This window comes from Pleurodeles waltl, chromosome 6, assembly GCF_031143425.1.
Source record: "Pleurodeles waltl isolate 20211129_DDA chromosome 6, aPleWal1.hap1.20221129, whole genome shotgun sequence".
NCBI classification, from domain to species: Eukaryota; Metazoa; Chordata; class Amphibia; order Caudata; family Salamandridae; genus Pleurodeles; species Pleurodeles waltl.
This window is the reverse complement of record NC_090445.1, coordinates 608303272-608315497: the sequence shown is the minus strand read 5'-3', so window position 1 is coordinate 608315497 and position 12226 is coordinate 608303272. Positions and strand designations below refer to the sequence as shown.

General features: G+C 41.1%; 1 protein-coding gene across 1 annotated transcript in view; it reads left to right on the top strand.

Moving 5' to 3' along the window:
- CACNA1S (calcium voltage-gated channel subunit alpha1 S) overlaps positions 1-10780 on the top strand; it is a 381085-nt gene extending 370305 nt beyond the window's left edge. Inside the window, exons 42-44 of the mRNA XM_069238889.1 lie at positions 3542-3648; positions 7806-7964; positions 10157-10780. Of these exons, the coding sequence (XP_069094990.1) occupies positions 3542-3648; positions 7806-7964; positions 10157-10402 (512 nt within the window). The 3' untranslated portion in view covers positions 10403-10780. The remainder of the gene's footprint in view (positions 1-3541; positions 3649-7805; positions 7965-10156) is intronic.
- Positions 10781-12226: the final 1446 nt, after the last annotated feature.

The window sequence follows — 12226 nt, the reverse complement described above, 5'->3', positions numbered from 1 at the left end:
ATAACTCCTGGTGCGAAAATGAAGTCTCTCTACATAGTTTTCTCTTTCCAAGGTGACTGCCAGTGCTACCTGCCAATAGCTGAGGCAAACATTCTTTTCAGGCCATTAATATCTGAGTCCACCTGGTGGAGCTCACACTACAGAACAGCATGTTCTGGATTGTTTTCTTTTATATTGGGGGACCGTCTCTCTCCTTTTTCAGTGAGTTCTTCCTTGTGAGTTTCACACTGAATAAGAGCCTCATGCAGATCCAGTTAGTTTTTCACTGGCTGACTGAGGAGCTACCTTGTGTCTTATGTGCTTTGTTGATAGTGACCGATGATGCACTGTAGCACGGACATTACTGTCTGCATGCTTGTTCTAATGCCCATTGTAAGAAATTGGGTTATTGGTTGAGAAGGGTGGAAACTCCACTCCAGCAACACCCACAGTCCTGGTCAGAGTGAACCAAAACTTCACTAAATTAACCCATTTAACCCTCTAGTAGCTTGCCACAAAAATGTTAAATCTTAAGCTAGAGTTAATATGTGATGTATTTATGCAGCACTCAAACAGTAATAAAGAAAAATCCCCAAACGAATTAGAAAAATAGAGTATTATTTTTTTATTTTTTTTTAAAGTGCGGCAACATGAAAAAAATACTATTGGCAGAACCAGTGATATTATTTCAGGTAAACATAGCTGCAAGGTCGTTGTTGTATCCCAAGAGGTGGTCATTGCTGGAGCTTCAAAATGGTTGACTGACATGGAAGGTCCCTTTCGGCATGAAGTGAAGGTCCTTTTGGAGCTTCGCCTTGGCGGTGAGCATGGGCGGTCGATTGTTGGCACAAAAAAGTTATTTCGTGGTTCTGAGTAGCCCAAACCTCAGGACTTTCACCTCTTCTTGAGGAGGAGTTCATACTACTACCAGCCAAGGGACCAAGACAGCAGAAGAGCTCAGGCAGGTCTAGTTGGAGCTGGTCAGCTCAGCAGTTGCTGAAATGTCTCTGGATGCTGCTTGTGTCCCTGTAGCTCACACCAGAGGTCAGCTAACTGACCTTTTGGGTCACACTGGGTAGCCTGGGATCAAGACAAACCAGTCCAGTCTTCCCTCTTTAGACAGCGAGACCGTCGTTCCAGCAGAAGTTCAGTCCCCCTGGCAGCAAGGCAGCCTTTCCTTTGAATCTTCCACAGGTACATGAGTGTTCTGATGAGTGGGTCAGAGGTCCCATTTTTATAACTGGTGCCAGCATTTGTGAGGGGGAAATTCCCTGACCCACACCTAAAACCGATTCTAGTCTGTTCTTCCACTTCCCCTAGATTTGACTCCAAACTGTCTTGGGTAACAAAAGTGAGGGCAATGCCAGGTGTCACATCCCTTTTTATGCGTGGTGTAGGCAGAGCCCTTTGAAATGTAATCGGGGCAGGGGACAGCTTCTCCCCAGCCATTCTGTCAGGAAGACAAACTCCCCTAACACCTATGCCTTATTGGTTCCCATGTCTGACAGAAATACACAAACCCCAATAGTAGAGCCCTTCACAGTCATGTGATCTAGGACACTGGCAGAAAGGCAGGGTGGCATTTTTATTATTGTAACTTAAAATGTCATGTCACCATTAAAGGGGATTTTAAATTACAATTCATTTGAGCGTAAACATCACTTCTCTATCTGCCCCAATCTGAATTTAGCACCTATTAAATGTAATACTATAACCCAGTATTAGTGTATGGGGAAAACTGGCATTACAACAGTGAAAACGACTTTAGGAGTTTTTCACTGTCTCGATATGTACAATGAAAAATAGAGTACACTGTTCCGAACAAAACAATCACGCCAGGAGACCTGTGATCTCAGGAGCTAGATCCCTCAAGCATCACATTGGATGGCTAGCATCACCATGGGAATTGCTCCTCATTAGGCTGGCACTGCAATGCCTAGTGGGCACTCCAGTGCGTGGGTGCTCTCAGCCAAAATAACGTGATGCTCAAAGTCACCACCAAAAGAGTGCAACAATAAGTTAAAATTGGTTACTCATCCATAAACCACCATCATTTAATCAGACTAAGATAACATGGATGAAGACCAAGATTAAAAAATAAAGAGTCGAAAGAAAAATGAGTATAATGCTCAAAATCTTTCTAGGGTGAATGATCTAATCAAGGATCCTTGAAATTAAAAGGACCCCAATTACATTGGTCGTAATTGAGGTCCTTTAATTTCAAGGATCCTTGGTCCTAATTGAGGTCCTTTTAATTTCAAGGATCCTTGATTAGATCATTCACCCTAGAAAGATTTTGAGCATTATACTCATTTTTCTTTCGACTCTTTATTTTTTAATCTTGGTCTTCATCCATGTTATCCTAGTCTGATTAAATGATGGTGGTTTATGGATGAGTAACCAATTTTAACTTATTGTTGCACTCTTTTGGTGGTGACTTTGAGCATCACGTTATTTTGGCTGAGAGCACCCACGCACTGGAGTGCCCACTAGGCATTGCAGTGCCAGCCTAGTGAGGAGCAATTCCCAATGATGATGCTAGCCATCCAATGTGATGCTTGAGGGTTCTAGCTCCTGAGATCACAGGTCTCCTGGCGTGATTGTTTTGTTCGGAACAGTGTACTCTATTTTTCATTACTACTGTTGGGAGGTTGTACACTGGACCTGAATACTCCTGGTCCCTCTTCTTTTTGTTTGTCGATATGTACAATGCCATGCACCTGGCCCTATGAGCCTTTAGGGCCTACCTTAGGGGCCTCTTATAAGAATTAAAAAGGAAGGTTAAGGCCTGGCAAAAGGATTATTTTGCCAGGTTGAAGTGGCTGCTTAAAACTGCACTACAGGATGCAGTCGCAGGCCTGAAACATGTTTTGAAAGGCTGTTTTAGTGGATGACGCAATGAGTGCTGCATCCCCCTAGTAGCATTGAAATTACAGGCCCTGGGTACATTAAGTACCAATGTTATGGACCTACAAGTAAATTAAATGTAGCAATCAGGTGTAGACCAGTTCTACCATATTTTAGGGAGAGAGCACATACACGTTACCACTGATTAGCAGGAAAAAGACAACAAAACATGTTCAGCAAAGGAAGGCAAAAATCTGGGGTGACCCATGAAGAAAGGGTAAGGCCTAACACTCCTCCCTTATCTGTCTTTCACATAAAAAGAAACAATTCTGAAATAAAGAAGCATCATGCTTTTGTCTGGACCGACTCTTAGCTGCCTTGTAACAGAAGGCATTCTCTGAGTCTTGATGGGAACTTGATGAGTTGTGAAAAGAAATGCAGGGGTCAGCGGGAGTTCCTCAGAAGGTTCCCATTGGCCCCACAGTGACCACTTGAGAGGGGTACATACTCTAAACTCAAATCAATGTGTATACTGCTTTGCGTAGCATGGCCACTTCTCTTAGAACCAAAAACACTAACCCAACTGAGATATCCCATGGCCTCTACCCACCCTTAACTCACTTGAGAATAAAAGACATCCTAAGCATTTCCTTATTACCTAACGTTTTTCTTCTTTCCTTTCCTTTCTCTTCCTTTTCTGTCTTCTTCTGCCCAGGTCACCAGCACTCACTCCACAAGCAAATGACTGAAAAAGTCCATCGCAATTCAGCCACTGTCAACACAGCACTCCAGACACCCAGGCCTCACGACCTTGCAGAACAGGTAAGCCGGAATGGTTGGAGCTCCATGGTAGGGACTGAATTTCCTCTGTCAACATGGTGCTTTGCATGACTTGCTTCCCTGTGATAGTGAACTTTGGAGGAACATGGTGAAAGGCAGTCTGCTCTTTTGGTATATGTATGGTAGTATAGGTAAGAGTATATGATGCTCTGCTTTTCGTTTTGTGTATTGAAGAAAATTATGAAAAGAATCATCCTGAAATGATCTCTGCATTTGCAGAATATCTATAGTATCCTGAGCAGAGCAGATTAGCGATTTGGGGGCATGTCTTTTATATGTATGGTAATGCATCCAGCAACAAGAGAGTTCTGCAATTCCTGTTTACATGTGACAGCATGTCTAGAATTGCAGGCTGGGAGGGGCTTAGCATTTTGTGTAATTGCATACTAGATGCCCTGGCAGACTGGAAGAAGGCTTTGCTCTTCTTTTATCATAGCATGATAGCTAGATGAGGTTGGCAGGTTGGGTTCCTTCTCTTGGTATAGGAGCATACTTAGGAAGGACATTCTTAGAGGGTTTTGCCCTAGTGTATCTGCCTAGTGGTATGTCCAGTAGCAAAGGGGTGGGTGAAACCATGCATCCTGTGGCAGCTTGAATAGGGGACCAGGACAGTTGTTCCTCATATTTCCAGTACCCGTATGGTATTATGTATAAGAGAACTAGGCTCGAAGTTTCCCAGACCCAGATTCCAACTATCCTTTCGAAAGCATGGCTGGGAGAAACAGGATGGCTAGTCCTCAGATTCTTACTACCCCTCTGGTACATGCCTGGGAGAAACCAACTGGTTGTTCTTCAGATTCCCACTATCCCTTTGGAAGCACGTCTGGGAGGAATAGACTGTCTGTTACCCAGATTCCAAGTGAGAAACAGACTGATTATTTCCCAACCAGCTTTCAAGTATTCTTTTGATCAAATGCCTAGGAGGGCCAGGAAGGATGTTCTTTGGATTCCCAGTGTCTCTATGGTGATATGAGTAGGAGCAACAGGCTTGTTGGAGACCACAGAAGCAATATGTCTGTGCGGTAGCATTACTGGATAGACCACACTGTAGGAACTATGAACTTATTTGTTTTGTATAATATCATACCTAACCACAAGTTGGTTGTGGATGTTTATTTAGATTCCTGGTTGTGTGTCCAAAAGTTCACCTTCCTGAACCTATTAACTTACTATTCAGGTGCTTTATCTCAGCCCTGCTCCAAATCCTTTCTAACATTTATTGTCTGCTTACACTTTTACAAGTCCCACTTTCCAAAGCCTTTTGTAAAACAATTTTAGAACATTAACTTTACAGTAAAACACTGTAAAGTATCCTTTCATGCAATGAACCAACCAACTGTCATGGCTGACTCTGCCCTTTCTGGACAAACACCCATGGAGCCAAGAGCCACTATTTTTCTACAAATGATGCAGCATTTAGCATATTTAAGAAAACATTTTTTAGCATGATTTTGCTCACTTGCTTTAAAATACCTTTAGAGCATAGATGATGTAGGCACCAGGGCTCCAAATTGTTGACGCCTAAAAAATTTACCTCAACAGAATGCCCACAGTTTGATGAATTGGAGATGGGTCAAGCCTCGGTTTTATGAGGCAATATGCCCCTGAGGTAAGGCACCTCACAAACCATCAAAATATCAGGAATACAATCAATTGAGTGAAAGGGCCCACTCAGAACACGAGTTCTAGATCAGCTGAATAACTGTAAGGGTTTAATACAAAATTCAAAAGATGCAGTACAGAATAACTGACATGAAGGCTCTCAGCAAATAGAGCATTACAAAGAAGGGCAAAATAAAAAATATTCCAAGTCCCCGGTGGGGGACAGCATCCCTAGCAGCACAGGAAAGTTCCCTACGATAGTCGTCTGGCTCACCCCCAAAGGGGAGGGTTTTGTTTTGCATTATGTTTGCATATTAAATCACTAAAACTACAGAATAATTGTGGTATATTCAAATGTGTTATATTCATATCAAATCAGAGCGTAGTTTCATTAAGTGTGATATTGTCTTAGCACCTACGAACTATCCAACTGCATGAATATTGATTCTGCCCAATCTATGCAAATGCTATCTGGAGATGATTGAACAAAATAGATATATGAAAAACAGCAAGGAATTATGAATAGAGCACACTGAGCCTGAGGAAGGACTTTAGAATAAATTACAGTTGTGTGTCCAACCTGGGGAGATTCATCAAGAAGATCAGGAAAAACAATGACAGTTGAAATATATAAACTTGACTCTTCTTGACTGTGTGCTGCTGAAATAACGAACAGTGAAATATCAGGGGCAGATATCAATTTCGAAAAACCAAGGCTCATAGGCTCAAATTGAGGCCTAGTTAACAAGGGTCAGAGAAACACAATTTTAAACGACATAGGAATGTTTGTAAAGATAGTACTATATCAGTGTGTACCTGTATAATCGAATGTAAAATCACAATCTGCACGTTAATAATGCACAAAAACATGAATCTACAACTTCGGAACACACAGTTTTAACGTGCTAACAAAAAATGTTAACTGTATTTAGCCAAATCAATGAAAGGGATTTTGTCAACCTCGGAAGCATGAAAAGCTGAGTTGGCCTCATCAGAATTTAAATCATGCAGATATCTCCGCTAGATGCATTAACAGTGATTGACTTCAATAGCTCAAAAGACAAGTTGAAAGGAGATGCATCTCTTATACTGTCCTGTTCTGGAGCACTGCTGCCTGTCAGAGGAGTCTCTTGTAGAAAGAAGACAGGAACTGAACACACAAACATGATGAAATTAGAAGGGCGGACAAGACACAAGAGGGGAAGTAAACCATGAGGCAAGGAAGGAAAGGGATGCAAAAAAGGGAACAGAGGGAAAGGGGAAGAAAATGTAGCAGCAAGGGTATAAACAGGAGGTAGGCTAGAAAAGGCGGTCAAGAATGAAGAGAGTATGCATGTAGAAGGAAGAAAGGAAGATGAATGACAAAATACAGAAAAGAGTTACAAAATCACAAATAACTAACTTGCCTACTTTGGACACTAGTATTTGGCTCCTGACTAAAATGCATCGATTGAATCATACTTGTTCGTGCTAGTTAGAGAGTTTTCTTTAGCTAATTTTTAGGTTTGACCTTAACCAAGACCTTTTGATTTTCCAAAGGTTATAAGTATATATACTTATCTGTAGGGGCTTTCAGTCAACCCTTCATATCTACCACATGGCATTGTGTCATGGGGTGAGCCTGCTTCAGTCACTGGCTAATTTCACTGTGAGTGATAGCATTCTGCCCTTTCTACAAGTGCACACCCAATGGAACGTGTGATTTTAGAGATCAAAAGTGTTGCTTTTAGCCACTGATTTTATTTATGTTGATGCAAGTCCACCAACTTCCCTATCTTTAAAGTTTTGCAAAAACCATAACAAAACCAAAGCATTGACAAAGGCAGAAGGCTGTCAGCCAGTGCAAAATAGTATTATACCGCCCATGGAAGCCCAATGGCATTAGCGCTCTGTTTTGGTGGTTTGCACCAATATTAAACTCTGACCATAGTCTTATGCCTAGGGCAGACCTCGTGATTCAGCTATTTCCCCAGTAGGCTGGTATCTAGGAGGCAGCTTTCATAGTCGAACGGGCTACCAGGACGGAAACAAGGCCCCATGCAATGTGGGCCTGATGTAAACATTTTTGTCATGGCCTGTTTTGGTTTCCAGTTCAGTCCTGTTTAGGCTCTTGCCTCCATTGTATTCACAGTCTACTCCTCCCTCACTACTAGCCATGTACATTGAAAGGACCTGGATTCATCCCCCAGTGAGTGGGATTTAGTGTCTGACTTAAGTGCTCAGCTGTGGAACTCTAGGTGGAAGACTTCTAAGCCTGTCGCACAACAGGGAATTATAATAACATTCCACAGATCCTTCTTATTCTTGCTTCTTCGAGTTCACAATCGCGTGTTTGCCCACTGACACATATCCACTTGACTCTTAACACTACTAGTCTTTCCACTTCCATTTGACATATTATTTTCTGTTCCTTCTCTTGTGCTCTTGTATCTGCCACTCTCATGCATATTCCAAGTATGCACTCTAAGACAGTACCCTGTATGTCTATCAGCGTACATCTAAGGCTAGAACTCAACTTTCATTATATTCTCTTTTAGCCTTCCAGAGAAGGCAGTACCCACTGGCTGCCCCTGGAGAATGGAACTGAAGACTACGATTGGGACTTTGAGTTGCTGGGAAGCCAGGTTTCCAGTCATAACAAAGAGGGAGCTGAATCCTCTTCTAACACCCCTGCCACTGACCATCTCGTCACACAGGTAAGGCCAGGTCCTGTGCTGCCAAGAGCACTGCTTTCATGCTGGGAACAGGTAGGGGTTGTAGTCTGGAATAACAAGTGGCCACAATATTGTGACCAAAACATTGACAAATAGAATATCAAGGAGGTGAGTGCATATAAGTATAGACTTACTATTCCTAACTCTACATCTTGATAGGTTGAAGAAATATGTATATCATTAAGATAAATGTATATGGAATTAGGTACTGACTATCTCTACATACCTATCTGTTGAAATTTTGGTCCTCAATATTTTGATCATGATATTGTGGCAGCCTGATATTCTATACTCAGTATGTTGGATCTCCACCCAAGTAGGCCAATGTCATTAAAGCAAGAGGCAGAGGGGTCCAAACAACACCCACTGTACACCAAACCACCTAACAAAAAAGAATATTTTAGTGAGACTGCATGGGCGATATATACTAAGACCTATTACTATTGCCAAGTCCATGATTAACAAACTTGCATGTTTTGAAACTACAGAATGTCAATATACAAAGTATACATTCGGAGCTGGAAATTACTTTCTGACTTAAAAATGCCCTTTGTGACTGATTCCAATTCAGAAGGGAGTGTGAAAAGAGTGTCCACCATCTATTGAATCACAAAAGAATGCATCAGTGGTTTGCTACTTTAGTTGCAGTTGCAAACCATGGGTCTGATACTGGTTCCCTAAAGGCAATGGCATCTCATTCACAAAGTGAAAACTGTTGCAGTGGGGCAGCATCCACTTTGTCAATGTGTGTGTTTGGCATGATGCAGATCAGAAAGTGCACCAGGGAGCCAGTGCATGCCCCCACCAATGGCACTCACTGAATGGCATTGAAAGCAGCCCCTGAGCTTTTAATAAAGTATCAACATTCATTGAATGCCAGCGCGGTGATGAAGGTCTGCTGTCCCTCTCAGGCCTCCTTCCCTGCATGTGTAGTCATTTGTAGGAAGCCACAAAAGGGCTTCTGCCTTGCCTTATGCAATAGTGAAGCAGGAGTTATGTAACTACTTGTAAATTCTAGTTTTGAGCTTCGGCTGATTAGTACATTATTGGCTGTGCAACCCTACGGTTGGGTTGCAATGAGTTGAGTGAGCAAAAACACGATTTATTTGTGCTTGACATAAGAACCTCAAAAACAATGTTTCAAATCACAGCCTTCTGGTAGCGCTTGGTATGGCTGCATCTGTTCCCAATATAAGCAAAAGCGCATTAAAGCACTCAGTTTTTATAACTATTTCTCTGTGCAATAGTGGACATTGTTAAATGTGGATATCCTGTTCCTGCTTCAGCAAAAAAATGCATATTGATACAAGGGTGCAAAATGGTAACTTCCAATCACAAAGATGGCACCTAAAATCCGCATAGAAAAGCATGCTAACAACTGATGCTCATAAGAATGCCCCTATCAAAATGGTGAGCATAGAACTATAGGTAATTTAAAGAAATGCATTATAAAAAGTGGAATACACACGCTGATGTGCTCAAGTACAAAATGTAATTAGCATTATTTGCACGTGTTCAGGCGAGGCGCTCTTTAACTGAATCCTTTGCTAGTATATCTCTAGTATAGTTTAATGATGTTTAAGAGAAACTGTAAATGTTCATGATGTGTGCTTATAAATGTCAGAGAAAGCAAATATTAAACACGTCAGGCAACCGATGTATGGTTTGGAATATGATACATATACAGTGTTGTACTGCTGTGACACATAGCACCATTCAGAGTATCAGCAATAGCACATAAACTCAATAGATGTCCTGTTAAGTTTGACCTTGATCTCGGGAGATCAAGAAGGACATCAGTTAGAAGGTTAATTCCGCCCAATGTGAACGGAAAAGAATCGAATTGGAGGAGCTGCATGATATTTCACTGCCCATGACTTGCATCGAGTAAATAGAAAGCTGCAACCTGATGTCTTTGGCCCCAACTTTGCTTAAAGAGGACCATGAAGACAGAGTGTAGGATTTCAGTTTCACTTGCTCCTTGGCCTGACAGTTTCTCTGAAACAAGAGAGAGAGAAAGTGTCTCTAGGATTCCTTCAGAAAGCACTAAAAGTAAGAAATTTTTGCCCTGAAAGTTGGCTATCGATAGGTGAGAATAATAAAGAATTCATTCTTGATCTGAAATAGCAACACATTTACCATTATTACCTCCATTTTGTCTTTTCTTCCTTCAGGCTCTGATCTGCAGTCGGCTTGATGTCCTGGCCCTCGATCCCACTTTTATCTCTATAACAAAACATGAAATTGCTGAGGCAGTTGACATGGAGATAAATGATTTTGAGATGGAGGCTGCTAAGCTGGTCAAGCAAAGGACATACCCCGAGAGGTCTGGATCTGCTTCTTCCAATGCGTCATTGATAACGAGGGAGTGCTGTGGCCCTAGCAGCATTGAGGGAGCAACATTCATTACTGGAGTGTGAAACACACCTAGTCAACTGAGAGTACCGCACCACAGAGGGTGCAGTTTTTTTTACCACCATCACAACCTTGGTGCTGTAAGGAGCTCTCATCAGTTGCTGAAGAGTGACTATGGAATCCTGGCTCTTTATTTTTGTGAGCTCAGTTCTGATTGGTTGAGTCTTGGCCAGGTGCAAACATGGTGGGAGGTACTGCTAAGAGCATCAGAGCAAATTCATTTTGCATTGGAGGAGAATTGATACTTGGGATACATCTTGAAAGTGCTATATGGTCATTGGGATTGTGCAGTGTCAGTCAATGGGATTTCCCTCCCTTCTCTTCTTGTCAACCTTTTGTTACTTTTGAGCCAGATGGGTCATTAAACAGTTCAAAACACGTGACTTCAGAGTGTTTGGTTGGTTTTTATTTTCTTCACCAGTTTGTCTTCCCCATTGCCCATCAGGAGACTCACTGCACATCCAAGGTGGATGCGTAGTCTTCATTCTGACATTGGCTTTCCACTGTGCATTCTGCTCCGAAACCGAGCAAGTCTTGTGCAGCAACAAATTATGCAGCACAAGAGTTGGCAAGGAATGAGTACTAAGTTTCATGAGTAAATGGGGGTTCTATTTTGTTAAGGGGCTTGCATAGCTGTTGTTGGTTCCAACAAGATCTCAAGAAGATATTTCGAGCAAGTGGGAGTACATGTTCTCATGTAAGCGAGAGTATGTAGGGGTGTTTCTCCATCCTTGTGAGATCCTGGTGGCTTCAACTCAGGAGGGAGAGGGAACCCAATGGACCGAGAGTCACATTTTTTAAAATTTGTTTTATAGAATATGTTGTTTCTTTCAGAATTTGTTATGAAATATTGCAATATACAACTACTGCTGTTCGACCCAAAGTGTCTCATAAAGAGGGAATTTAGTTTTGTGTGTGTGGAGTGGTCAGGGTGCCAGAGAAAAAGTAGAGGGAATTGTGGTACGCTTCACACCTCCGCGAAATGCCCTGAACTCAATAAATGTGCAGGGAAGCAAGAAAAAAAAATGTCCTTTAATGTTTTTTTCCTACAAGGCAGTATGCCTGACGCCTTCACAATGTGCAGCAGTGTATTGCATTTTGGGTATTTATTCCGATAATTTATTCGAAATAGTTTGTTTTCCAAAGACAATCACTATTTTTTTCAATAGTTTGTCAAAGTAAATGATTTAGCTGTAATTTTCAGTGTGCATGAAAAATAAATGACTTTGTTTTGACGAATCTTCTGATTGCTGCCCTTAAATGCTGGTTCCTATGAATCTCACATGCCTTGCAGCCGCCCTCGGGCGTGTGATGGATATCACTGGCTGAATGCATAATTGAACTCATCGAACGAAGACATTAATTCAATTAAATAATTGAATTTATAGATTCTATTAAATAATTAGTTATAAATAATTCAATGTGTTGAATTATTCAAGTAATTGAATGGAAAAAGCAGCATTATAAAATGTAATTCAATGCACTAATGTTAATACCGATGGCATATTCATTAATATGAACATTGGCAATTAATAAGCAAGTTTGCTTAATTCTGGACTCAGACAATGTAAAATGTGATAGAAAATTAGAATGATGAGAATGAATGCAATTAATAAAGAATTAAACACTCTATGCACGTACTAAAATAATAAACTAGTTGATTGAATTAATGCATGTTTTAATTATTGATTTCTAAAATATATGAAAAGGTGTTGAAAATTAAGCAAATCGTTCATTGATAAATGATTTGTCTGAATTAATTGAATACATTTAAAAATATATATATTTGAATCTAACTTGAACTCATTGAAAGTGACCTAAAAATAATT